The 25,390-nt window shown below is 49.0% G+C and overlaps 1 protein-coding gene across 1 annotated transcript in view; it reads left to right on the forward strand.

Moving 5' to 3' along the window:
* FYCO1 (FYVE and coiled-coil domain autophagy adaptor 1) overlaps nucleotides 1-9,780 on the forward strand; it is an 85,721-nt gene extending 75,941 nt beyond the window's left edge. The window contains exons 17-18 of the mRNA XM_030845346.3: nucleotides 3,785-3,894; nucleotides 5,897-9,780. Coding sequence (XP_030701206.1) covers nucleotides 3,785-3,894; nucleotides 5,897-5,972 — 186 coding nt within the window. The 3' untranslated portion in view covers nucleotides 5,973-9,780. The remainder of the gene's footprint in view (nucleotides 1-3,784; nucleotides 3,895-5,896) is intronic.
* Nucleotides 9,781-25,390: the final 15,610 nt, after the last annotated feature.

Below are 25,390 nucleotides of genomic sequence, written 5' to 3' on the forward strand. Positions count from 1 at the left end.
GAGACTGTGACTTTGGGAAGCACTTGACGAAAGAAGCGGTAAATCAAGGACTTGAGGCTACCCATGTGCAGACTGCTGCCCTGAAGCCTGGGACAAATCAGGGAAGAAGACCGAGGCCCTGCCTCTCTCTTTGGCCAGAGAAGCTCAGAGGCCTGCCTTAGTCTACTGGGAGCAAGGACCCTTGATTTTTTAAACAGCTTTATTGAGGTATAATTTACACACCATATAATTCACCCATTTAAAATGTGCAATTCACTGTTATTTCAGTATTATTCACAGAGTTGTGTAACCATCACCACTGTCTGATTTTAGATCATTTTCATCATCCCCCAAAACAAAAAGAAACCCTGTGCCCATTAGCAGTCACTCCCCAACCTCCACCCAGCAACCACCAACCTACCTTCTGTCCTTACAGATTCCCGGTTCTGGACATTTCATGTGAATGGAATCATGCAATATGTGGCCTTTTGAGACTGACTTTTTCCATTTAACATAGAACCCTGGCTCTGCACCAGGCCGCCAGGTCACTAGAGTCCCTCGAGAAAGCAGTAAAACCAACTTGGACTGTTTTGCAGACATATCACTTACATCAGGTCATGGGCGCCCAAGCACTGGAGGCTGATGCGAGACGCCCCAGAGCTCACACAGCAGAGACCTGTCTCACTCAGGGTTACATGAGACCCCAGTCATCTCCCGTCACCTCTGCTGTATGGGCTTTGACACCAGAGCCTTCGTTAATCTCCCCTAGACGTTTTGATTGATTGATTTTAAAATCAGTCTTACAGATTTTGACCATGGTAGAAAAAACAGCAGCTGGAATGAACCAAAAGTCCATAGAGTAGACTGTTTAAAGAAATGAAGAGTATTATCTTACACGTGTCCTCTTCAGAGGACCTGCCTTAACAAGCTCTTGGGTTTTGCTTTGTAATCAAAGTAGTGTGTGGGAAGCTTGAGGTGCGGGGCACACAGGCGTCCCTGTGTAAACAGCAAGCCTTTCTCCCCAGCACTTCCTCCTACATGTGGTTGCTGAAGTATCTTAGGCCAGGCTCAGAATTTTTAGGTTATGCATCACGGGAACAGACCCAACCACCCAGCCTCCCAGGATTCTCAGTCCCCAGTGGAATTAGAATATTGTAGAACATTAATGGAACTTGATAAGAAGCAGCTGCCACAGAGCCCATGCATAGTAGGTCCTCATGCATCTTTGTCCCTTCCAGGCTTGTCTTGGGCCCGTCCTACTCCCTCACCACCACCAGCTTCCTGCCAGAGCACATGTACTGTGGTGTCAGGAACATACTGTGTGCTATCTCTCTCTCCCATGCCTTTGGGATCTCCCTCTTGACTTCTCTCTGACCCATATGTTATTTAGCTTCCAAATATTTTGGGATTTTCCAGGCAACTGCTTTTTTTTTTCTTACTTAATTCCATTGTCAGAAAATGCACTTTGTATAGTTTGAATCCTTTTAAATGTAAGTTTTGGGTTGTTTTTTTTTTTAATGGCCTAGAATATGGCCTACCTGGTGAATGTTTCAAGTACACTTGAAAAGCATGTGTGTTCTGCTATTGTTGGGTGGAGTGTTCTATACATATCAGTTAGATCAAGTCAGTTGATAGTGTTCTTCTATTTCCTTACTGAGTTCCTGCCTACTTATTTCATCAATTATTGAGGGACATTAAAATATCCAACTGTAATTATGAATTTATTCTATTTCTCCTTGTAACTCTACCACTTTTTGCTTCATATGTGTTGAAGCTCTGTCATTAGGGGCATAAATGTTTAGGATTGTTTTGTCCCCTTGATGAAATTGACATCTTTATCATTATGAAACTGTCCCTGGCCACATTCTTTGATGTAAAAATCTACTTTGATATTAATATAGTCAATCCCTCTTTCTTTTGACTAGTGTTAACATGGTATATCTTCTTACATCCTTTTAACTTCTTTGTGTCTTTACATTTAAATTGTATTTCTTGTAGGCATGTTGGGGTTGGGGCTTGCTTTTATCCAACCTGATAATACATGCCTTTCAATTGGGATGTTTAGCCTACTTACATTTAATGTGATTGTCAATAAGGTTAGGTTTGAGTCTCTCATCTTACTGTTTTTTATTTGTTCCATCTGCTTGTTGTTCTCTTTTCCTCTCAAAGCAGTAAACTAGGGCTGTTGCAGGGCTCACCTTTTCTCTCACAGATCACTGTCCATCATTGCCTGATGTACAGTGTCTTAAAAACTGTTTTGTATATTTTGTTGGTTTTGGTTGTTACTTGAGAGGGTAAATCTTAGCCATTCTCCCATGCTTTTGAATATGTTGTCCCTGCTGCCTGGAGCTGCCAGAGCTCCCTATAACTAGCTAAGTTGTCCAAGCTCAGTGTTGCCTCTTCCAGGAAGTCTTCCCTGATTCTGCCTCTCCTCCCTCCCACCCAGAGGCTGGGATAGGCACCCCTCCCTGGTAGACCCCTCGTGACAGTCTCACCCAACATAATTGAATGTTTTTTTTATCTGTTGTCACCATTAAACCACAAGATCCTTAAGGGCAGCAGAGCCTTTTGTGGGAACTTACTTCACTTTGGGAACTTTGTGGCCACCATGTAGTGTTTCAGGAAACAGGTAGCTGTATTCAAGTTTGAGTTGAAAAAGTAACCACATCTTTATAACTATTTTGGAGTCAGTCATTTTGCACAGGTTGAAAAATGTTTAATAGGAAAAAATTAAAACTAAATTTAACAAAAATTGAATTTCCAAAAAAGGAGCAACATTTAATTTTGTAGAGAATGAAGATTTTTACATTGTGGGGCAGCTCACCACCTTAGGAACCCGTCGCTGAGATGTTACATGGTCTGCGTGACCATTTATATGTAGTCCCAAATGGGAGGCTTATGGATGCTTAATGAGACAAGACCCTCTAAGACCCCTTAGAGGGTCTTGTCTCTAAGTGTCTCTAAGTGCTTGTCCCTTCAAAAAAATGTTTTTAATTTTGGTTGGCTCTTGTGTTCATTCCTGTCATATCTTCAATTTTAAAGTATCTTAGCTGGCTAACAGGTTGAAGACTCTGCCCATGGGAAAGAGGTTGGCCATCGAAAGACCCCAGCCCTGGCCCTGTCCAGCTCACAGCATTTGCTCAGATTTGGCCTCTGACAGTGAGGCCCTTAGAAAATAAATGTCTCCTGGGATTAATTTCTCATTCTCAGAGGAGATAGAGAGGAAGCAGGAGACTTGGAAAGACGAAAGGGCTCTGAGGCATATGGACCGACTGGGGCCAAGTGAGAAGCCACGGGTGGAGCCAGGGGTGGTCAGCCTGGGGCCCAGCAGCTTCACAAAGTGTGGAAAGAGGGCTCGGCCTGTCCTGTGAGACCCCCAAGGGTAGCAGCACCTGCGCAAAGGAAAGAGCCAGGCAGGATTTCACCTAGAATAAGCCTCACCTTCCTGAAGCCAGAAGGGGGCTGTTCCTCTGGATGGTGGAGCGTTCTGTCACTGGCCATGGTCAGAGGAGGCTGGAGGACCATTCTTTTGGGATGCTGACCAATTCATGATTCTGGATGAAACTCGTGTCTACAGCCTCGCCACTATCTCAAGTTATCGACCCCCCCAGGGCATGTGGAAGGTACCCCACCGATCCTGGGGGCTGATCTCAGCCCCAACCCTGCTCAGCTGTGACCTTAGACGAGGCAGGCACTCAGCTTCCCTGGGCCTCAGTTTCCTTCTCCAAGATACAGAGTCTGCCCAGAGGATCCATGGTGCCCTCTCAGCTTCTGTTTCACTTTTCCTATCTGCTTTGTCTCCCAGGTGCTCATTCCCACAACCCGATGCAATTCCCACAAGGAGAACATCCAGGGCCAGCTCAAGGTCCGCACACCAGGCATCTACATGCTCATCTTCGACAACACCTTTTCCAGGTAGGGGCCACCTCATTCATCAGCATCCAGAGGAATCCACCTGGCACCTGGTCCCAAGAACAGAGGTGGATGTTTAAAAGAAGTTATTTAATTATCAGTAGCTTATCATCAGTAGTTCTTTGATTTTAGACCTATGCCTTGGTGTTCCAGTGTCTGTTATAGACTGTGTAACACACAGGCTAATACTTACAGACTCTCGCCACACGGCAGGTGTGTTCTCCGCCCTCCGCTCTTACTTACTCACTTCAGCCCCACATCAGCCTCATGCAATAGGGACTGTCTTTCTCCTTGTGTTACTACTAAGGGACTGAGGACCAGAAGGATAGAAGAGTGACAATCCCAAGTCACACAGCTGGTGGTGGAGCTGGATTTGAACCCAGGTGGCCAGGCTGCAGACTCTAGGCTCTTACCCGGGACGCCCTTCTGCCTCTCTGCTGTCCAGATTCCCACTGCCCAGACCAGAGAAGAGCCCAGTAAATATAGTGGAAGGATTAGGTGGATGGATGGATGGATGGATGAGAGAGAAGCGAAGGAATGAAGGCTAAAGTTTGAGACCAGAGCTGTGAGGACCAGAGCTCTGAGGTGAGGCCCCTGGGCCCTCCTGTCATGGGAGTGGAGCAGCAGGTACCATCTTTGGGAAGCACTGTTTCAAAGCACCAGATGCAGATCCAGGAGTGTAGGGCTTGCGGGGCAGGAGGATGGGGATGTAGGGAGATAAGGCTGGAGGGGCGGCCAAGAAAGGAAGTAGGATAGAGGACCACCATTGGTTGAGCATCTGCTGTGAGCCAGGGGCCTACGTCATGGAGACGTGAGACAGGTTGCTGGGCACCTGTCCCTTTTATGTCTTCTGCTTCAGCATAAGCCCTTAATTGGGGCTTGCCTCTTTTATAAGACCTGTCTTGTCAGCACCCAGCCACATCCTCTCTGAGCAGGACCTTGAGCTAGCGGCCACATCCCTCCACATGGGCGCCCTTCCAAGCCCACTTAATAGGCTGGGAATAACTTAATAGGACACTCTAAGGGAAAGCTAGAGTGCCACCCCCTCACCACCTCCAGGCCTTGAACTCTCAGGGCTTGTGGCCGTGGGCATCTACCAAGGGAGAGGTTAGAAGAATGGGCTTCCCACCTTGCCCCACTCCTTCCCCTCCCCCCACCCCCACCCCCCATGAACATGAACACACCTTGAGTTAGCAGGACTCTCGGGCACAGGCCCAGCGTGTCCAGAGAGCTGCTTTCAGACTGGACGTGGGCCTCAGCCCCTCTGGGGCAGCAGTTAGGAAACTGGGTGGAGGCCAGCCAGGCACAGGCTCTGCTCTTCCCTCTGTGGGTTTTAGTTGAACCCCAGTTTCCTCTGAAGTGGCAGCCAGCATTTTTACTACCTCACAGAGCCCCACTGTGTGTTGACGGAGAGGCCGGTAGAGGCATGTTGAGGGCAGAGTGCAGCCCCAGGCTGGCCCGCAGTTATCATTAGAAGCGGCCGTGGTGCAGTGACACACTCTGGCCTTAATCCACTGAGGTCATCTCAGGGGCCAACTCGAGACTTCCAAAGCATGGACAGCAAAATGGATTTCGATGCCCAGGCAGAAAGAAATCCAGGCTCACTTCCACCGTATATGTCCTCTCCATGCCTGCTCCATTCACTTCCCCAGTGCAGTCCAGACCACCTAGACCCCGGAGACCCCCGGGACTGCTTCAGAGCAGCAAGGCAAGCGGGGGCGGGGCTTCACAGTGTGAGACCAAATGGGCCTTTCTGCGCCCAAGCCCCAGGAAAGTCTGTGGCGGTGTCCCAAGACCCCTGATACTTTGCAGGGAGATGTCTCTGCTAGACAGACAGGAAGTGGGGGTAAGGGGGCCTGGAAGAGTCCGCATATTCTGCAAGACGCCCCAGCCTCCGAGCAGAGGTCTCTGCACAAAGACTCGCCGTGCCAGGTCACTGCAGCTGCTGCCCCTCGGGCTTTTAGCCCTCAAGGTAACACCTCCTTTTCCATTTCTGTTTCCTCAGGTTTGTCTCCAAGAAAGTATTTTATCACTTAACGGTTGACCGGCCTGTGATCTACGATGGAAGTGATTTCCCGTAGCCTCAAGCACGTGGATGTTAATAGTTTCCCATTACCCACAGGAAACACTACTCTTCCTCTCCTGTCACATAAAGCATTTACAAAACCCAAAAAACAGCAACCAGCTGCTCTGAAGCCATCAAGATCCACTGTGCAGCGGGCCCTTGGCTGCCCTTGGAGCTGGGTTCCTCGCACTCAGCACCACGCACGTCACTCTTAGCCCTGTGGCTTCTAAGGGCTCAAGCAACGTTTCCATTGTCCTCACACCCAGAGGGACACTATGCCAAAGTTTCAAAGACTCAGGAGACCACTGGCCTCTCCTGGGGGCACACTTGGTTCCAGGCCTCCTGTGGAGAGTTTCCCAGGCGAGAGAGGATCCCACTTCTGCTCAGGGAGAGACATGGCCCCCCTGTGCCCAGCCTGGGGCCACGCATCATGGGTGACCATGAGCTGGGATGCCCTGGCCAGACCCTGTGAGGCCCTCGAGTCCTCCCAGGAAAAGGAGGTCGGGGCACCCAGGGGCCCACCCAAGATCCCAACCAGCCTCCTCCATCATGCTCCTGTCCCTTCCTGCCCCGTGAGTCCAGGGCTGCTCCAGAACTCAGCCATTTCAGAGGGTCCTCCAGCTGCACGTGCCTCCTGGCCCTTCTGTCTGGGCAATTCTGTCCGCAAGCAAAGCCCTTCACTCAGCCAGACCTCTCAACGGCTCAAAACATCACCCTAAGAATCAGAATTGAAGCTAATCCAGGGAACAGAACCCACCTACTGAGGGCCTGCAGTGCTGTCTGTCTACGGACGGCCAGAGCCCAGATGCTGGGTAATGTCAACGCCATGACCAGAACGCAGGGTTGTGCATCAGCCTATAGGGCTCACTCCTTAGCCGACAGCCTGTCTTTGTTTATATCAATAAGAGCTTCTGCCTCACCTGCAGATATGTTTACTGAAGATCATAAATCAGGGTAGGAACCACTTTTAAAAATTGGGGCTTCTTAACAAAAGTCTTTGGTAACTCAAGTGTCAACAGGCATAATTCATGAATCTGCTCTTTGCACACCTCTTGGTCCCCCCTCCCCACCTACCAGATTCCCCACACCCCATTTGCCTACTTCCTGCTGCTCAGCCTGCACCTGACACCTGTGAGCTGCCTCCCTCTGGGGCAAATGAATCCTCTGTCCTTTTCCAGGACGAGAGAAGGAGATAGTCTTCCTGTTCTCTGTGGCCCTCTTCTCCCACCACAGAGGGCTCACCTTTGACGGCCTTTTTGTGCCCTGTTCACAGGGCAGTCAGGTCCCAGGTACTTTTCACAGTGAGTAGAACATCTGACAAAGCAGCCCACCTTGGCTGGGGACAGGGAGAGGGCGCCGGGCAGGGTGACTGTGGGTCTGAGTGTTGGGCCCAGCCAGCCCTCCAGCTAGTCTGGTGACTAGGCCAAGCCATACCACCTCTAAGCTTTATCTCGTGGTTCACAAGCCTGGTCTGACCAGTTCTGAGAGCTGGAGAATGGGTCAGGAACCCCAGGCCAAGTTCAGCTCAGACCCCACACCCACCATGCACCAGCAGAGAGGACTTGTGGGGCAGGGGCAGGAGGAAATGACTTTGGCGATCGATTCAGAACTTTGATTTAAACAGGAGACTTAGGCACTCCCAGTCACTTTAAGTGGGGTTTGGGACATGGTGAACAGAACCTTCAGAGAGATTAGCACAGAGAAAAGCTGGACCTCTTGTGCTGTCTTTCCTGGGAGCAGCCGCCTGTGGCAGAAAGCCACGTCTCTAGCATCTCCTCGAGCAAGGTCCTGACAGCGCTCAGCACCAAAACGGAAATAGCCAGGCCCCCAGAGACCTCCTAGCCTCGTGCTTGTCCTCACAGGGGGCCACACAGCCTATAGGTTGTTCCAGGGCGAATTATCCTGCCTTTAAAGCCACCCACCCTCTTGGATAGTCAGGTGTAGCTAGTCTACCACATGAGAGAAACTAACAAAACCCAGAGCAGTCTGGGATCTTGGTTTGAGTGCTTAGCTTTCCCAGGATACCGTGGAGACTGGCCAAGCTGATGGCCTTCTGCTGGTATCACCACCGTCACCTGCAGCTAGAACCAGCGTTTCGAGAGTAGCTGATGTGTTTCCTGCGAAAGGCCTGGAACATTCCATCTGAGGCCGATTCTGAACCTCTGTCACTCAGCCCAACTGTAGCTTAAAAAATCACTTGGCTCTTGTGAAGCCACCCCAGAGCCACTCCTGCAGGAGCGCGTGGGCCCCTAGTGGCCCCACAACAAAAGGTGACTGCAGTTGTGCAAAAAGGCCTTTGCTGTGTTCAGAGACCTGCCCCCCGACCCCCGGTCACACCCCGCTTCTGCAGCATATTTATTTTTTGTGTTGAATGGACTCTTGTCCTTTGTTCCTTTGCTGTGCGCGCTCAGGTTTGCTGTGCGCTATGCGGCTAGAGAACATGTATGGCTGCAGATATGCTTGCAGCCATATTTAGGTATGGCTTCTATAAATAGCTTTCTTATTTTAAACAGGTTCCCAATTTTACTGAGGCTTTGGGGTTGCAGTATTTTTTTTGTAATGCAAACGACAATGAAGGACAGCTATTGAAAGTGGTGGCTCCACCCAGTAGACTGAATTACACTAGAAGTCAAGAAGGAGGAAACATCCTTGGGGTCTCAGATCACTATTTAAAAGCAAAAACAAAACCCCAGCAGCCCCTTGATGGCCCAGCTTTCTGAATAACCGTCACTCTTTAGTACTGATACCAGCCACGTTGCTCACCACTGTCTCAGAAGCCACTGATCACCCTCGCCCATGAACACAGCCTCTGTCAGGCACACTCATGAACCTCAAGGCAGGGCGTTTGGGAGGAAGCGTGGCCTCTGCAGAGCGCTTCTGGCTGGAGCCCACCTACTCCAGGTCTACAGGACCAAGAGCAGGCAAGGAAATTCTCAAGCAGGAATCTGGAACTGAAACACCACATAGGGTTTAGAAAGTAGACATGAAAAGCCACACTATGTAGTTCAGAAATAGAGGGGATGGTTTTTTCTGGCAGTTTTCAGTTGTCACTCACCTTCGGTGGTGAAGTCATTCCAGACTCACATGAAAAGGAATCCCCATTTGGGGACGAAATCTCAATCTGTTTTATGATACTGGTGAGATGTCCACTGCCATGGTTTTATAGGAGTTCCAATTTCAGAAGCCCACCTTGGTGACTCTACATGGGAGAATCCCATCCTTGACTCAGAGGTTTTGAGAATCAGCAGAGCCACCATCTGTGATGCTCAGAACCAAGGGTTGCCCAGAGACTGGAGTCAGCCATCCACATTTACAAAATGCTTACCTGAAATGTACTTTTCAGTGGAACCTTGGGTAAGTTTCTCTCTTTTCATTGTGCTTCTTCCAAGGAAAGAGGAAAGACTGAGTTAATGCCTTTTCTCTCTTAAGCACTTTTTCAAAATAATAAAGTACATCTTTAAATTTGGGGAGGCATTTCTGATAAAAAGGCTTCCTTAGAACCTTAGGACGAGTGTTATCCAGAGATGATCCTGCCCCTGGTGGCTGCAGAGCAACAGTGAAGCCTCAGTTGGATGGCTTCCAAATCGGAATTGCACTTTAATTGACTAATCCTCAGTTCTTGCAGCCTTATGGGATAGCGGGTCTGGAAACCCATTGCATTCTTATCTGCCAAAGAATTACCCAGAAGCACATCAAATGTCAACACGCTACCTGCACAGCAGGGGTGATGAACTTTTGTATCCCAAAACATATTCCTTATAGCATCTGCTGCACCATTTGGGAATGTCTTTATTTTTAACCTCAGGATTTAAATAAACACTATGTCATTGACAGTAGTGTCATCTTTCATTCTGTTGAGACATAAGGCAAGCGATGAAGTTGCCCACAGCAGAGTCGGGGTCGAGCTGCCCTTCTGAGACACGTCTTGTACCATGACTTTTCAGAAGGGCCTGAGCCAGCAGCTGCCCTGAACGGTTGCCACATGGCCTGATATCTGGACCCACAGTCTGCTCTGAGGCCTGTGTTCAGACCTGCCTGAGCCATCGCAATGCACCAACCCACTGCCCTCTGCCAGATGAGCTTTTGCGTTCAGCAAAATTCCCCAGCCCTCCCCTGGTCCTCAAAGAGCGCACAGAGCAAAGAGCGACCTGATTTACCAGAATAATGGGGTGGGGGAGGAGGTCACGGTGACCGAAAACCACAGTTAGTGAATCTGGATATAAATCTGGGCAAGACTGCCAGCACGAGGCAGTACAGAGGATCAGCAAAGAGCCTGGACACAGGCCCCGAGGTGCATGTCCCAGTCACTCCACCGGGCAGATTGAGCTCAGGCTGGGCAGTCCATCTGCACTCACCTCTCCTGAGTGCCTTGTGCCCCACAGAGCCCCTCCCAGTCCCCCTTCCCTCCACCTCCCTCCAACCCTCCCCCTGCCCCCCGGATTCTCCTGTGGCCTCATCTTTCATCAGTTACTCAGGAATAAGTTACTTTCCATAATCGGATTGTTCCCACTAGGGCCAGGACCTGTGTTTCTTGCATCTTCATCTCCCTCTGCCTCACCTCACAGCATCCAGCACTGTGCCAGGCACGAGAGCGCTCGCCAGCCTCTGAATCGGCGAGGACACTCGGTGCCTTGGTCAGCTCTAAGCCATCAACAATCCCACTGGCCAACTTGGCCAGAGACAAACTCCCCAAACCCCCATGTCAGAGAAGGACAAAGGGCAAGCCTGCAGGGGAGGTTTGGGGAGAATGGAGGTGAGCTGGTCACTAGATCCGACCCCTCACAACCCCCTATACCCTCAAGTCAAGCCTCTTACTGTCCAGTAACAAAAGAGTGGTTTATCCAAGTGCCCAAAACAGCACAGCAGAAGGATTTCTTTATTAATAGGACAGTCCCTCCCGAGACTCAGGTGGCCACGTGGACTGGGCCTAGAAGGAGAACCGACGGGGACACATGGATGTGCAGGCTGCTCTATCTGGGCTGGGATCCTTCGTGGCAGAATCCCTGTGCACCTCACCCCACCTGCTGAACCGCTGAGTAGTCCAAGGTGACCAAACCAATCCTCCGCTCCAGGGTTTCCCAGCCCCCACCCGATTCCAGGCATTCTGGCCCATCTCGGCGTCCGTACGCGCCGTGGCACTCGTCCGTACGCGCCGTGGCACTCGGTTCCACGCCTCTTCCGCTCGGTCGCCGAGTGGTGCTGGAGAACGTAGAGATTCCCCAGGTGACTCAGAAGGACACTGTCTGCAGGGTCAGCCCTTTCGGTTTGAAGATGCGTGGGAAAAATCTGGCGAGTGGGGCCCGCCACCCACGCACATCTGAAAAGCAAATAGATGGTGAAACCTGTCGCCCGAGATGAGAAAACGGACTTTTTCGGGGGGAGAGATTGAAGCCGAAGCCATCAAAACCCAGGGGAGAGCCGAGCTATTATGAAAGCCGCTCAAAGTGGGTTAGGGTTGAAAGAAAGGTCAGCCTTTTACTTTTTCCACACCTGCTGGTTTCTAAAGAAAGATGGTAAAGCCGAGCAGAAGTGTGATTGCCGACCTCTGGTCTTTGATGTGTGTCTCCTGGTCCCTCCCCCATCCCCCGAGCTCTGGGGGAGGATGGAGGCTGGTGTAGTTTCCTCACACCTCCTGGCACGTTCGTGCTGAGGTTATCGCAGACTTGGCAGCCCCATCTGCAGCCTGGAATGCGTTGTCTTCTTAGCTCAAAAATGAACAAAGGGAGCCAGGCCTCGCCAACGCTGAGAAGCGTGAGTGCCCTTCCCCAAGGAAGGCCTCATTTCCAGAGCAGGTTTGGCTTTGGGCCTGTGGCTCCACAGAATCCTCAAAGGGAAGGTGATTTCAGGGAGGCCTCCCAGCTTTCCACTCCCAAGGTGGCCTCTGACTGAGCCCCAAGGAGAGAAGGACACCATTCCTGGGAGGTCACACATCCGTCTGCCAGGTCAGTGGGTCAGGCGTTGTCTTCTCCCTGGCGTGAGAAAGGAAAGCGGGTGGGGGGTGGGGGAGGGTGAAAGGATAGGAGAGTGAAGAAGGGGTCCGAAAAGAGGACCAGCAGCAGGGAGGGCCTTTCCGGAGGGGGCCTCGAGGGGTGCCACACCGCAGGCCAGCTTAGCAGAAGCCGCCTTTCTCGTGGGAGGAAAGGAGCAGTGGGGAAATGGCAGGTTTACGGAACAGACACCAAAGGCAGTGACTGCAGACACGGAGAAGGTAATCCAATTTGTCCCTCTGTCTCGGAGGCTGACTTCAAGCCCCCACGTGGTTTCACAAAACAGCCCTTGCGTGTGGCAGCAGGTCAGCCCTCCAAGTGGCCTTTGCACAATACACAGGGTCCACATGTAGAACCAAAGGTCTTTGTAAAGACAGCCCTTCTCCACCAGCAAGGACCCCACAGGACTGTTGGGTGTTCTCAGCAAGAGGATCACACGTTCACACCCCCAAGATGACCCTGTGGAAGAGGGATAGGGACCCGTGAGGCACAGATCAGGCACACAGGCTCCTTAGGATCAAGGGTTCAGGTGTTAAGCTATCAGGAAAAGCCCAAGACTCACCCAGGGCTCAGTTTTGCTCCAGAGTCAAACTGTTCATTTATTAAGTGTCAGTAAATACAAAGCAAGTAGCATAGAGTTGCTTAGAAGAAAGTCCTCTTATTTGGGTTACCTGGTGGCATATTAAAATGCAGAGTCATGGGCACTCCCCGCATCAACTCTGGTTCATCAGGTCTGGTTCATTCACAAGTCGGCCAGGTGATTCTGGTGGAGGTGATCCATGGACCACACCAGAAAGTCATTGATGATCACTACTGGGTCACCATTTTGGTTAGAACTTGAGGAAAGGGACAAAATCAGCTAATGGATATGTCTTCTAATTTAACTCTACCAGTGACCCTCAGATCTTGGAACCAGGACCTATCCCTCAATCTACCGATCCAAGCACTAGGATGCAGTGATGGAAATTTCATTCTTGGAGAGGAAGATATTTCTAAATGAATCACCTGATATGAAACTATTCTACAGGTAAAATCTTTTTACAACCATAATTTTCTTCTTTATGGCTTGTATTTGTATTCAAGGGACATGTTGTTAACTGGCGTCATTTGTAAATGGAAAGACATTCCCTTCCCCAAATCCAAAGCAGTCCCATATGTGTCCACAATTTAAGAATTAGAGGAAGAAATATGAGTTTGGTACCAAAGGGTTTGGGTTCTTAAGCTGGTCCATACACAGAATTCAGAAGGTCTATGAACTTGGAAAATGACGTCTTTACCCTATTATCTAATTAAAATGTAGGTCTTCCTTCAATTATGAATATAGACTACATGCCACACAAGTATGTATTAGCAAGACCTGTGACTCGGTCACTGGTGGAAATGACAGATATTTTCAAGTTACACGAAAGTTGTTGCAGACGCTCAAAATATCATTTATGCTGATTTCCACTGTGAAATGAAGGTTGTCATTAGGCCTGCTGGTAGATTTTATTTAACGTGTTCATAAAGAGGCATGTGTGTTACTAGTTCACAAATCTGTTTTAATAGTTAGAGAATTATACGTCAGTGTAATTGGTTTCCTTTATAATCCTATTTATTGTATTTTATTCATTTTAAAACATTCTGAAAAGGAGGCTATAGGCTTTGTCAGATTGTCAGAGGGGTGCGTGAGGGGAAAAAAAAGGTTAAGGACCTTTGGGTTCTGGCAGGTCTTCATGGAAAAGAATACAAAGATCATCTCATTGCAGCACTGATTTATTAATAATAACATATAATTAATAGCAGCATATCTAATTTAACAGGCTCTTGCCATAAGTCAGCCACGTTTTCCAGATGAGGAAACCAAAGACCCAGGGAACTTGATAAGTTAGAACCATTTGGAGAAGAGGTTACTACTAGGCTGAGACGGCTGTGGGAGTAGTTTTCTCCAAACCGTTACCATTTCACTGGAACATAGATTCTCCAGTGATTAAAAAACAACCTTCCATATACCAGGCTATGCTATGGCAGCTCTTGACCTTCAGACCCTTACTGTGTATCATCTTCCATACATGAGGCTTTATCAGTTGTTTATTGTCACAGTAACACTGCATAATGAACAGTCTCAAAACCGGTGGCTTAAACCACTAAGCATTTATTTCGCTCACACATCTGTAGGTTGACTAGAAGGTCTTCTGGACTCACTCTTGCTGGGCTCACTGACGTGTCTGCCCTCCATCAGCTGTATGTCATCTAGGCAGTTCCGCTCATCTCAGCTGTGCTCTCTCACATCTGAGGGCTGGCTGGCTGCTCACTGACCTTGGCTGGGCTCACTCCCATGTCTGTGGTCAGTTGGTTGGTCCCCTGGGGCTGGCTGGGCTAGCATGGCCTTGGCCAGACGACTGTGCTCTGCCCCTCACAGTCTCCCATTCCCCCAGCAGGATGGCCCAGGCTTGCTCAGATGCTTGCTGGGCAGGTTTCCAAGCGAGCAAGGAGTACACAAGCCTTGGGAGACCTAGTCTCAGAAGTGCACAGCCTCACTTCAACCACATTCTGTTGACCAAAGCAAGTCACAGGCCAGCCCAGATTCAAGGTATAGGGAAAGCGACTCCTTGATGGGAGGAACTGCAGGGTCACATCGTAAAGGCTTTGGGGACAAGGGGTGGAGGATTCGGACTATTTTTGCTATCATTCTACCGCAGAGTCAGTCGATCTTCCCTTCTTGCACTTCCCCCTCCACCCCGATTCTCACTCTCCTTCAGGAAAATACAGGCCTTCTCCAGATCCACTCATCCCTGTGCACAAAGATACACACAAGACTCTTCATGGACACATTGTCTGTGATAGCAAAACACAGGAAAGAGCATGTTCAAGGTGGGTGGGTTGAAGAATGACTGCCTGTGGAAATGGGGCTTTGGACATGGTGGCTTTTACTTTTCTCTTATAACTTTTTGTACCATACAATTGTTTTTACTGCATGCCAGTTTAACTTTTAAAATTTGAAACCTAATTTATCCAAAGAACAAATTCACCTCAGTTTATGGTTATCTCAGTTTCCCAGTAAACAACCAAATGCCCAATTCCTCCAAGCTCAAGTCATAACAGAGTTGTTCATCTCTTCCTACATTCACCAGAGGGCCACTGCTCCTGTAAGCATGACCACATGAAGCCAGAAAGGGAGGGCCTGGGAGCAAGCCACAATCTGATCAGGCCTCTTGCTCCCCCGAGCTCAGGGCTGGCCCATCTGGGGCCACCGTACCATCCTGACTCGACCCACATGAGAAGAGAGCTATTCCTAGGCTCCATGGTGGGAGTTCGACCACTGGAACAAAAGTACTTGAACTCCTGTTGGGGAAAAAGTATAGCAGTATCTAGGAGGTCGGATTCTAGTATCAAGAAGGCATGAATGGATTCCTGGTACCACTACCTGCTAGCTATGGCTTGTGGTGATGGGGGTACTCTGTGCCCCACTTTCTCCATCTGTTAAATGGGAGACATAACAGTAGCTACTTCATAAGGATGCTGTGGAAACCACATAAGAACAAAAAGGGCCTTATGGAGTGTTTCCCGTAAAGAGCCACTCAGAAATGTGATAGCTGTTGTTACCAAGAAAGCTCTCTGCATACACCTTGTCCAACCCCTTTTCCTCTCCTCTCTGGGTATCAGTCAGCTAGGTAGTTGAGGGATTGAGCGGTTGGGATCATTGAAGACAAGGTAATTTACAGAATAGCAGCTTCTGGTGGTTGTGAAACACAACCCAAAGTTATTAGACATTCCTCCCATAAGAGGTGGGTCTGGGGCCACTCCGCCCTTGAACCTGGGCTGGCCTGGCACTGCTCTGACTGGGGAGAACAGCCAAAGTAATGCTATGTGACTGACTTTTGGTGCCAGGTCAGAAGAAGACATACAACTTGCCCCTGGTCCTCTTGGACCCTTGCTCAGGAGAAGCCAGCTGCTATGTGAGACCCCTGTGCTGAGGGACCATGGCTTGGCACCCTACTTGGCAGGCAGCGCAGCTTCTGGCCCAGTGGCCTGACCCTCCCAGTGCAGCTTTCAGGTGACCACACCCCCAGCCAGCATCTGACAGCAGCCACAGGCCTCAAGCTAGACACGCCCAGCTAATCCCCTTCCAAATTCCTGACCCTCACAATGGGGAGCACAGTAAACGGTTACTGTTTTATACTGCAGAGCTTTGTGGCAGCAGTAACGGGGACATAGCTGAACAGAGTACAAGCGCGTTCTAAAAGCACTCCTTTCACTTAATTGTGAGTGAGACAAAAAGAGAACACCGTGTCAAAAAAATTGTTTGATTGGATGACCCCTTATACTTCATCACAGCAGATCTGACATGAATGTTGTCTATACATCCCCTTTCCACATTCTCACTTCCCATTTGCTTCTCACGCAGCCCTAATCTGCCCTGATCAGGCCTCAGAAGGCACTCACATCGAGGCCACAGGCAGCCGCTGCGGAGGCAAGTCCAGAAACGCTCCCGGCCCTCATCCTCCAACTTTTAAGCATCTCAACACAGTTGACCCCTCCTTGATCCCCCTTGCTTGCCTCCCACAGTGACACTTCTCTCCCATTTCTCTTACCTGAGTGGTCGCTGCTTGGTCCCCCACGCAGGCTCCTCCTCTATCCAGCCTCTAATAGTGGGTTCCTAGAGCCGCATCCTGCCCTACCCTCAGCCCTCGTCCTCTCCAGTCTGTCTTGATCTTAGCAGTTCCCATGGGCATGACTGTCATCTTCATGTGGGTGACCTCCAGATTTGCATCTTTTCTCTAACTCCAATCTTGCGTGGAGAGCTAGGCTGGCCCTAGATGGAACTCGATCCACCCCCAATCTTCTTCTCCACTAATCCTCCCCTCCCCAGTGGTGGCACCACCGACCACCCAGAAGTTCAAGCTCAAAACCTCATCCTTGATTCCTTCCTTTCTCTCAGCCTCACCCACGCCTGTTGCTTCTACTCCAGAATGAGTCTCAAAGTCATCCACCTCCTCCGCCACCTCTGCCACCATCACCCTGAGCCCAGCCACCGTCGTCTCTTTCCTGAACAACTGCAGCAGCCTTCTGATCGGTCTCTCTGCTTCTACCCTTTCCTTCCCACTCCCAGAACCCATGCCAACCTTTCTTCACCCAGGGGCTTTAGAGATCTTTAAAACATGAGTTAGATCAAGTCACACTCCCACTTAAATATCTTATCCCTGGCAGTGGAATAGAATCTAAATTCATCATCTGGGTCTGAGGAAACCCCTACCTTTCTCTCCAGTCTGACCTCCCTCACGCTCATAACCTCCAGTCAACAGTGAAAGAAGCCAAAGTCTTCTTTCAGCTCCTGAGCTGTGATAATCACTTCCCTGCCTCAGTGACACCAATGAGGATTAGAGCTGATGGTCCCACACTGTCTCAGTGAGTCAGATCTCTTCTGGCCCTTAGAGGCTTTCTGGTTCAAAAGTTGAACGAGAGAAAGTACTGGGGCTCACTCCGCCTTTGGTAGTCTCCCAGGGTATTCTGAGTTCCCTAGATTGTTAGTCCCACTGAGAAGGTGTCGCCCACAGTGTGAGACCTTTTAGAGTCTGCTCATTCATTCCCAACTGTCTCTGTACCTCCCTTGGTCCCTTTGGTAAGGAGTGGCCCAGCCAGATAGGAAGTTTCCATCCAGTGTTCATTCATTCATTTGTTTATATCTGGAGCTTTGAAAGGATAAGAGCATGATTTTTGAGGGAACTTATGTGATGTCTTGGATTTGCTTTAAAATACTCTAGCAAAGATAAAGGAAGGAGCTAAGGGAGAAAGGTAGGAGTGGAGGAAGAAAGAGGGGAAGGGAGGAGCAAAGGAAGGAAGGGGGGGCAAATGAAACGAAGAGTGAAGAGAAAAGGAAAGAAAGAAGAAAAGAGAGTGGGTGGTATAGGCGGGGTAAGAATGGAGAGAATGTTGATCACTGTTGAAGCTGGGTGATGGGTATGTGGGGGTTCATTATGCTATTCTCTCTACATTTATGTAAGTTTTTAAATTTCCATAATTAAAGAGTTTAAAAAGAAAAGAACATGAGTGGAGATAACCTGAACCAACTCAATGGCAGGGACACTTTCCTAAGTACTTAGCCTGGCATAGGCATGGGTGCCATAGGGCCTTTGCACGTGCCACTCCCTCCTCCCAGTACACCCTCCCTCCCCTTCTTCCTGTAGGTGATTCCTGCTCATCCTTCAGCTCTCAGCTCAATGTCACTTTCTCATGGAAACCTTCCCTGTCTCCCATCCCCAGAGTAGGTCAGAGCCTCCTGTAACGCACTTTCTAGCATCTTAAAACCATCTCTTTGTGACAGTGTGATTAGGGTCTGTCACCTGTGGACTGTGAGCCTCATGAGCACTGGGCCTGTGTCTGCTTTTGCTCAGCATCACCTAAGCCCAGTGCCTGACACGTAGAAAATGTTCCGTAAGTTTTTGTTGAATGAGGTTGTTAAAGTATTGTTGTCAATTGCTGTATTTTCCCAAGATACAGGGTTTCACAAGGATGGGTGCTTCATGAAACCAAATATTTGAAATTGGAGGGGCCACTGATTGATTTGACACACGTTTATTGTCTGTCATGTGTGAAGCCTCTTGTAGGTGCTAGGGAAATAGCAATGAACAGAACACAAAAACAATCCCTACCCTGTGGAGTTTACAGTTGTTGTGTATCAGGTGGTGCTAAGAGCTGTGGAGAACAACAAAAGCAGGGGTGGGGGGCGGTGGGGGAGGACTGAGGCGGGGCAGGGAAGGCCTGGAGGAGAAGGTGGTGCTTGACCACAGACCTAAGGAGGCGGGGTAGGAAACTTGTGGGGATCCAGCCACAGTCACCTAGAGAACTGCAGGGTGAACTGCCTGATACCTCGTCCAGCCTCTTCTTTAATGCTGGGTCTTTGCCGTATGCTCCGGGGCGTTCACCCGGGACGGTCACATTATTGTGTTGACTCTGAAAGACTAACACCAGAAATTGTTGGCTTCTCAGCATTCTGTTCATCAACTGCTACATAACGAATTACCTCAAACTCAGTGGCTTAAAACAATAATAACCATTTTATTATATCTCATGATGTTATGAGTCAGGAGTTTGAGTAGGGCTTGGCAGGGTGATTCTTCTGTTCCATGTGGTATTGACACACTTGGTGGCATTCAGCTGGCGGATGGGCTAGTCTGTTTGTGAGAAAGGAGCTAGGAAAGACAGGTGGGGACAGAGGGGGGTGAGGAGGACAGGTGGGTGTCCGGAAGTCTGGCCAGGTTTGGGTGCAGTCTCCTTGGACCTGCACGTCTGCAGACCTGCAGCGGAATCTGTGGCTCCTTCACACAGAATTTGAGGCTCCACAACTGCGTGTGTTTGGGGAGGAGCCCGGGAGAGGGAGCAGGGAGGAACCTTCTTGAGTCTGTGAGGATGATGACATTGTCCTGTGCTGGTCCTCCCGCATGGCCCACTTTTGGAGGAGGGCTCAGCACAGCCTCGGCTGTCACGTGTCATCATTTAGAGTTTGTGTGCAGTGGTATATGAAGCAGTGCTGGCCAAGGCTGTGCGATCCATCTTTGCATCCCCTGGTACTCAACCTGGTACTGGGAAAATTGTTGGTCGACCCTCCAAAGCAATGGCTGATATGTCTGACCATGTCAGGCAAGGCGGGACAGCATCATGGGCAAAAGCCAAGGCTTGAGTGCCAGACATGCCCAGGGTCGTGTCCTAGCCTTGCCGATTACTAATGGCGTGATGCTTAGCGAGTTCCTGATCTCTGAAGCTCAGCCCCTTCATCTGTAAAACGGGGTGAGTTACCATGTCTACCTGGTACAGAGCAAGCAAGCAGGAGATGACGGCTGAAAGGTCATGAGGGGAGACTGTCTGTCCTGTACCCGCGGGGCCTGGCAGGCCGCTTGTGTGCACAAAGGTCTGCTGAGGGTTGAATTAAGATCAGGCAGGCTCGTGCTCCCAGCCTCCTGAGATGAGTTCTGTGACGGATGCTCACAGAATTCTCTGTAGCTCTGGACACCCCGTGTTCTTTACCCGGAGGGTCTCAAATGCGCTCTTGTAATTGGCAACCCCTGAAAAGACTGTTGCAGGCTGCCTTCTCTAGAAGCAGATGCTGAGCTGGAATTTGGGGGGCAAGATGTCTATTAGGGATCAACAACTAAGAAGGGAAGTTGGGGGAAACAGGACTGGGCAGAGGGAGGAGTCAAACTGAGAAGCAAACCCAACAGGTGTTGCCAGCCTGGCAGGAAGCTCTGGAGCAGATGCTGCCCATCAGAGCACCCCCGACAGGCTGACACCCTCCACACCCCCCTTCCAGGCGTTGGACGCAGGGGAATGGACCTTGGGTCACGTGGCTCTGGCCAGGGCTGCGCTGTGCAGCGGAGGCAGCTGGACATTATGTGCTGACCAGGTTCCCTACAAGTTATTTCACGAAAGGACATCCGGTTGGTGCCTCTCCATTAACCACAGAGATTTTTTACTTATCTTGTGTACAAGAGCGGAGAGGAATTCATAAAGGGTCTTGTTTTGGAGAAACACATTTGCATGTCTTTCATAGGATTTTATAAAACAAACATTGAAAGGGACATCAGCTATTTGGGTTGTCTGTAGTAATAATACAGAATTGACTAGAGAAACAGTCCATGTCCCAAGAGGATGCTGGGCTTAGACTGCAGTTGTAACAGGAGGGCCATATGGAATGGGGCAGAAGGAACTGTGTTGCAGACGCACCATGTCTTGGTTGTGATAATTCTAAAGCCACAGTATTTGTTAATCACACATAGTAAACAATCAGTAAACATTTGTCAAATGAAGAGAGGTTTGTTTGGAGCATCTAAAACGTGTGAGGTGTGGGTGCTGGAGGCCCTGATTATATCCCTTTTCTCAAAGTCACTTAGAGCCCCGTGACCAGACCTCACTTTGAGACAAGCTGACCAGAGTGGAGGAGGAGCAGCTCCAGTGTAGAGAGGTCAAATCCACTGATGGACAGAGATCCAGGGGTGGGATGGGGTGATGCTCCTGCCCATGCTTGACCTGGAGCCCACGGGAAGCTCCAGCCAATGAGGCCAACTCAGAATTGGAAAACCAAGCACACCTGCTGAAAGATTACAACCACAAAACACAGATGCCAGCTTTTCATTTATTAAAGCAGAAAGACAGTTGGAGGTGTCTGAAGGTTTCAGGCTTCATGGCAGCTTTGCTGTGTGTTTAAGCCCATAACACGAACACTCCGCATAACCGCCACACTACGATGGTGACGGCCTTCTGTGAGGCTGACAGGTCAAAGTGGAAGGAGCTCGCTGGGGCTGGTTGCTTCCTTGCACAGGACTATTTGTAGCAGCCGCTATGGACGGACGGAGGAAACCATAACCCCACGCGTCTCCCAGGGGTTGGCGGCGGTGGTCTGAGCCTCTCAGCGGACCGTGGGAAGGCAGTGGTGTCCAGTACCACTCGAGCCAGCCCTCCTTGACCACCAACTCCTCTCAAGCAGCTGTAGGTAACAGGACAGCACTACTGCCCAACAGATGTAATGTCCCGTTGCTCAACCTTGCTAATTTTGGGGGGGAAGTTTTCCGGCAGCTGATTTCTCATATGTGAAGTACAAATTTGAGAAATGACCAATTTTAACAAATGTATTCATTCAGCATAGTGTATCTGCTATATCCAAGGCACTGTGTATGGGGTATGTTTGGCACATAGACCGGATGAGGAACGCACACACGAAGTTGCTGTCCAAGGGCTCACTCACCCAAAGAGGCTGCTTGTCCTGGAAACTGTCTACAAACCAGTTCATAAGCCACACAGTGACACCAGCCTCATGATTCTCAGCCGAGGTTGGTGGGGGGGGGTCTCACCTGAGACTTGGCTTTCCCATATGGCTAGAATGTAAGCATCTTGACAGAAAGGACTATCATATTCCCAGTATAGCCTCAGTGAATAGAAAGGGACTGGCTCAGGGTGTGCACACAATTGTTTGCTGAATGACCAAATGAGGATTCTGTAGGCCTGAAAGACAGGCCAAAGACCAAATCTCTAGGCATGCAAGCAGACTGCTTCAGAATGGCAATCCCCACTTGAATGTGCATGTTGTGATGTGTTGATTTAAGATTAGTTTTTAAAAATTGTTTTTCAGTAGAAAAGGCAATTTCTTTTTTTCATAAACACACATCCAACTTCATTCAGTTTCTTGATTTTTCTGATTTATAGAGTTCCAGTAAAATGTAATTATATTGTAATCCTCTTATCATTATTTCAGAAAGTATGCACACAGCGTATTTTATGGAAATGTTGAGTGGATCACAACTTCCTTGTGGGTTTCCCCTTGTTGATTCTTCCAACGTTTTTATCTTAGGATAAATCTGCTACTAAAACCTAGTTTAATTTGAATATAAAATGGTCCTATTTATGCAGTCATTTAAAAACGAAGACAATTCGCCAACAAAGGATACTTAAAATCTTTAAAATATAATATAGCTGCAGCATGTCTTTAATCCTGCATTGAAGCTGCGTTAGGACTGGGACAGTCTAATAGTGACAGTCGGGTCCTAAAAGAAGTCTTTGGAACTAGGCGTGGTCATTGTGCGTTAGGGTGCAATGCAGCGTTCGTAGTTCTTGTGGTGTTCCCACATCTCCTTGCTTAAAAATCAGGGGGGAAAGGGCTTCCCTGGTGGCGCAGTGGTTGAGAGTCCGCCTGCCGATGCAGGGGACACGGGTTCGTGCCCCGGCCCGGGAAGATCCCACATGCCATGGAGCGGCACTGCTGAGCCCGCGCGTCCAGAGCCTGTGCTCCGCAACAGGAGAGGCCACAGCAGTGAGAGGCCCGCGTACCGCAAAAAAAAAAAAAAAATGGGCAGAAGACCTAAATAGACATTTCTCCAAAGACATACAGATGGCCAAGAAGCCCATGAAAAGCTGCTCAACATCACTAATTATTAGAGAAATGCAAATCAAAACTACAATGAGGCATCACCTCACGCCGGTTAGAAGGGGCGTCATCAGAAAATCTACAAACAATAAGTGCTGGAGAGGGTGTGGAGAAAAGGGAACCCTCTTGCACTGTTGGTGGAAATGTAAATTGATACAGCCACTATGGAGAACAGTATGGAGGTTCCTTAAAAAACTAAAAATAGAATTACCATATGACTCAGCAATCCCACTACTGGGCATATACCCAGAGAGAACCGTAATTCAAAAAGACACATGCACCCCAATGTTCATTGCGGCACTATTTATAATAGCCAGGTCATGGAAGCAACCTAAATGCCCATTGACAGACAAATGGATAAAGAAGGTGTGGTACGTATATACAATGGAATATTACTCAGCCGTAAAAAGGAACAAAATTGGGTCATTTGTAGAGACAGGGATGGATCTAGAGACTGTCATACAGAGTGAAGTAAGTCAGAAAGAGAAAAACAAATATCGTATATTAACGCATATATGTGGAATCTAGAAAAATGGTACAGATGAACCAGTTTGCAAGGCAGAAATAGAGACACAGGTGTAGAGAACAAATGTATGGACACCAAGGGGGGAAAGCACAGGGGGAGGTGGTGTGATGAATTGGGAGATTAGGATTGACATGTACACACTAATATGTATAAAATAGATAACAAATAAGAACCTGCTGTATAAAACAAAACAAAAACCAACAAACAAAAAACGGCATGGGATGGAAGAGCCAAACTCAGTTGAGTTCTTCCACTTAACTGCACAGTGTTACTTAGGTTTGGCCCATGCCTATTGCTTATTCTTCTAGGTTCCTCAAAGGTTATCTGGGTCTCCTCCTGGAAAAGGTGACCATATAGACAGCTCCGTCCATAGACTGCCTTGGGGAAGCCATCCTTCCCTTTGACTGTAGGCAGTTCTTGTTGTGCGGGGACCCATGTTGATGTGCTGGTCCCAGGCCAATGCTTATTTGCCACCAACCGCCCACACTCGGGGTGGGTTGGCGCAGCCTTTGTATTACCCTTTGCTCCCCCTAGTTGCTGCCCACTTTCTGCTCACTTTATTTCTCACTAACATGTAGTTTAGAAGTGGGTGGGGAGAAAATGGACACCATGGCAGAGTCTAGAGCTTTTGTGTCCCCTTTGGAAGGGATGGCCTTGGAACTGAAACCACAGCAATTCACAGCCTGCTGGGAAAATGAGATGCTTCCTCGGGAGCAAGTGGCAAAGCTGGTAAGGTTTATGGTGCTGCTGTAATTGTCCTTCTTGGAAACTCCACTGGACTAACCTGGAAAAACTTGGAAGATAAGTTTGAACAGAGGAGAGATTAAAAGTTGGTCAGCGAAGATGATTTTATGGTATTTTGGAAATGTTATTTCCCTATCCTAGTCTCTTATTCTTCACACTCTAATACGGCTATTTGATCTCTAATTGTACACATTTAAAATATAGAGACAGGGTGAAGAAAGTGAAAAGTAACGGATGTATTTAAACAGTCATTTAAAAAGCACTTTTCTAATAAATGAAAGTTTTAAATGTGATAAATTTGCCGAATAGTTAAAAGAAAGACACAGAGCAAAGGTGAATTGTGTTAACTTTTTTTTCAGCCTAATCTCTAAGTTGAAAGCTTTTTTTTTTAACATGTTAGCATTATACAGTATGAAGAAGAGAAGCATGGAAGCAGATATCCTTGTAGTGGCCTCAGAAACAAAAGGGCAAATGGGACCAACCCATTTTATAGGGAGCAGATAGAGTGGACCATCACACAAGCCACTCAACACAGTGAGCCCATAATGGAGCCGGTTCCCACCAACTGAGGTTCTTAGTCTCTGTGCACGGGCTGAGAGGACCACTTCCATGACCCCACTGGACAAGCTGAATCCTTGCTCGGATCAGTGTGGCAGCCAGGTGTGAAATCACAGAACCTCTGGCAGAAATGGGTTGGAAACCAACAGAATCCGGATGACGTGCTGGTATGGTCAGTTACCCAGGGTCAGTTACCCAGGGCCTCACTGACCAGTGCTGCAGATAGCTTCGGAACAGGAACAAGCACGCTCACTGGCCCAAAACAGATCAAGGAGACCAGAAGGGCATTAGATCTGAGGGTGTTTGGAAAGATTCTAGAGCGGGAATCTCTAAGACCTGGCATGGGTATCAGCCCCCCAAACCAGGGTAGAAATTCTCCAACGATGGGAGTTTTCATGAAGCCTTGTGCATTCGTGGACTGTGGCAGTGGCCAGTGCTTCTCTGTCTCCTTTTGGAAGGGGTGGCGTCAGAACTGAAGGCACAGCAATTCACCGCGCACTGAGAAATCCAAGCCTCCTCCAGAGGTCAGCTGCATTAACGCTCAGGCAAGTGGCAAAGCCGGGGAGGCTTGCAATGCTGCTCCATAGTCCTCCTTTGAAAACTGCAGGTGTGGCAGCCAGGAGCCAATCAGCAGCCCCCTGGGATGGCCAGTCAATTTTGAAGACTCTGGCTTGGCAAATCCTGACGAAAAGTATAATGGTATTCAAATTCATCCCTTTCTGAGT

The sequence above is a fragment of the Globicephala melas genome, chromosome 11 (genome assembly GCF_963455315.2).
Source record: "Globicephala melas chromosome 11, mGloMel1.2, whole genome shotgun sequence".
NCBI classification, from domain to species: Eukaryota; Metazoa; Chordata; class Mammalia; order Artiodactyla; family Delphinidae; genus Globicephala; species Globicephala melas.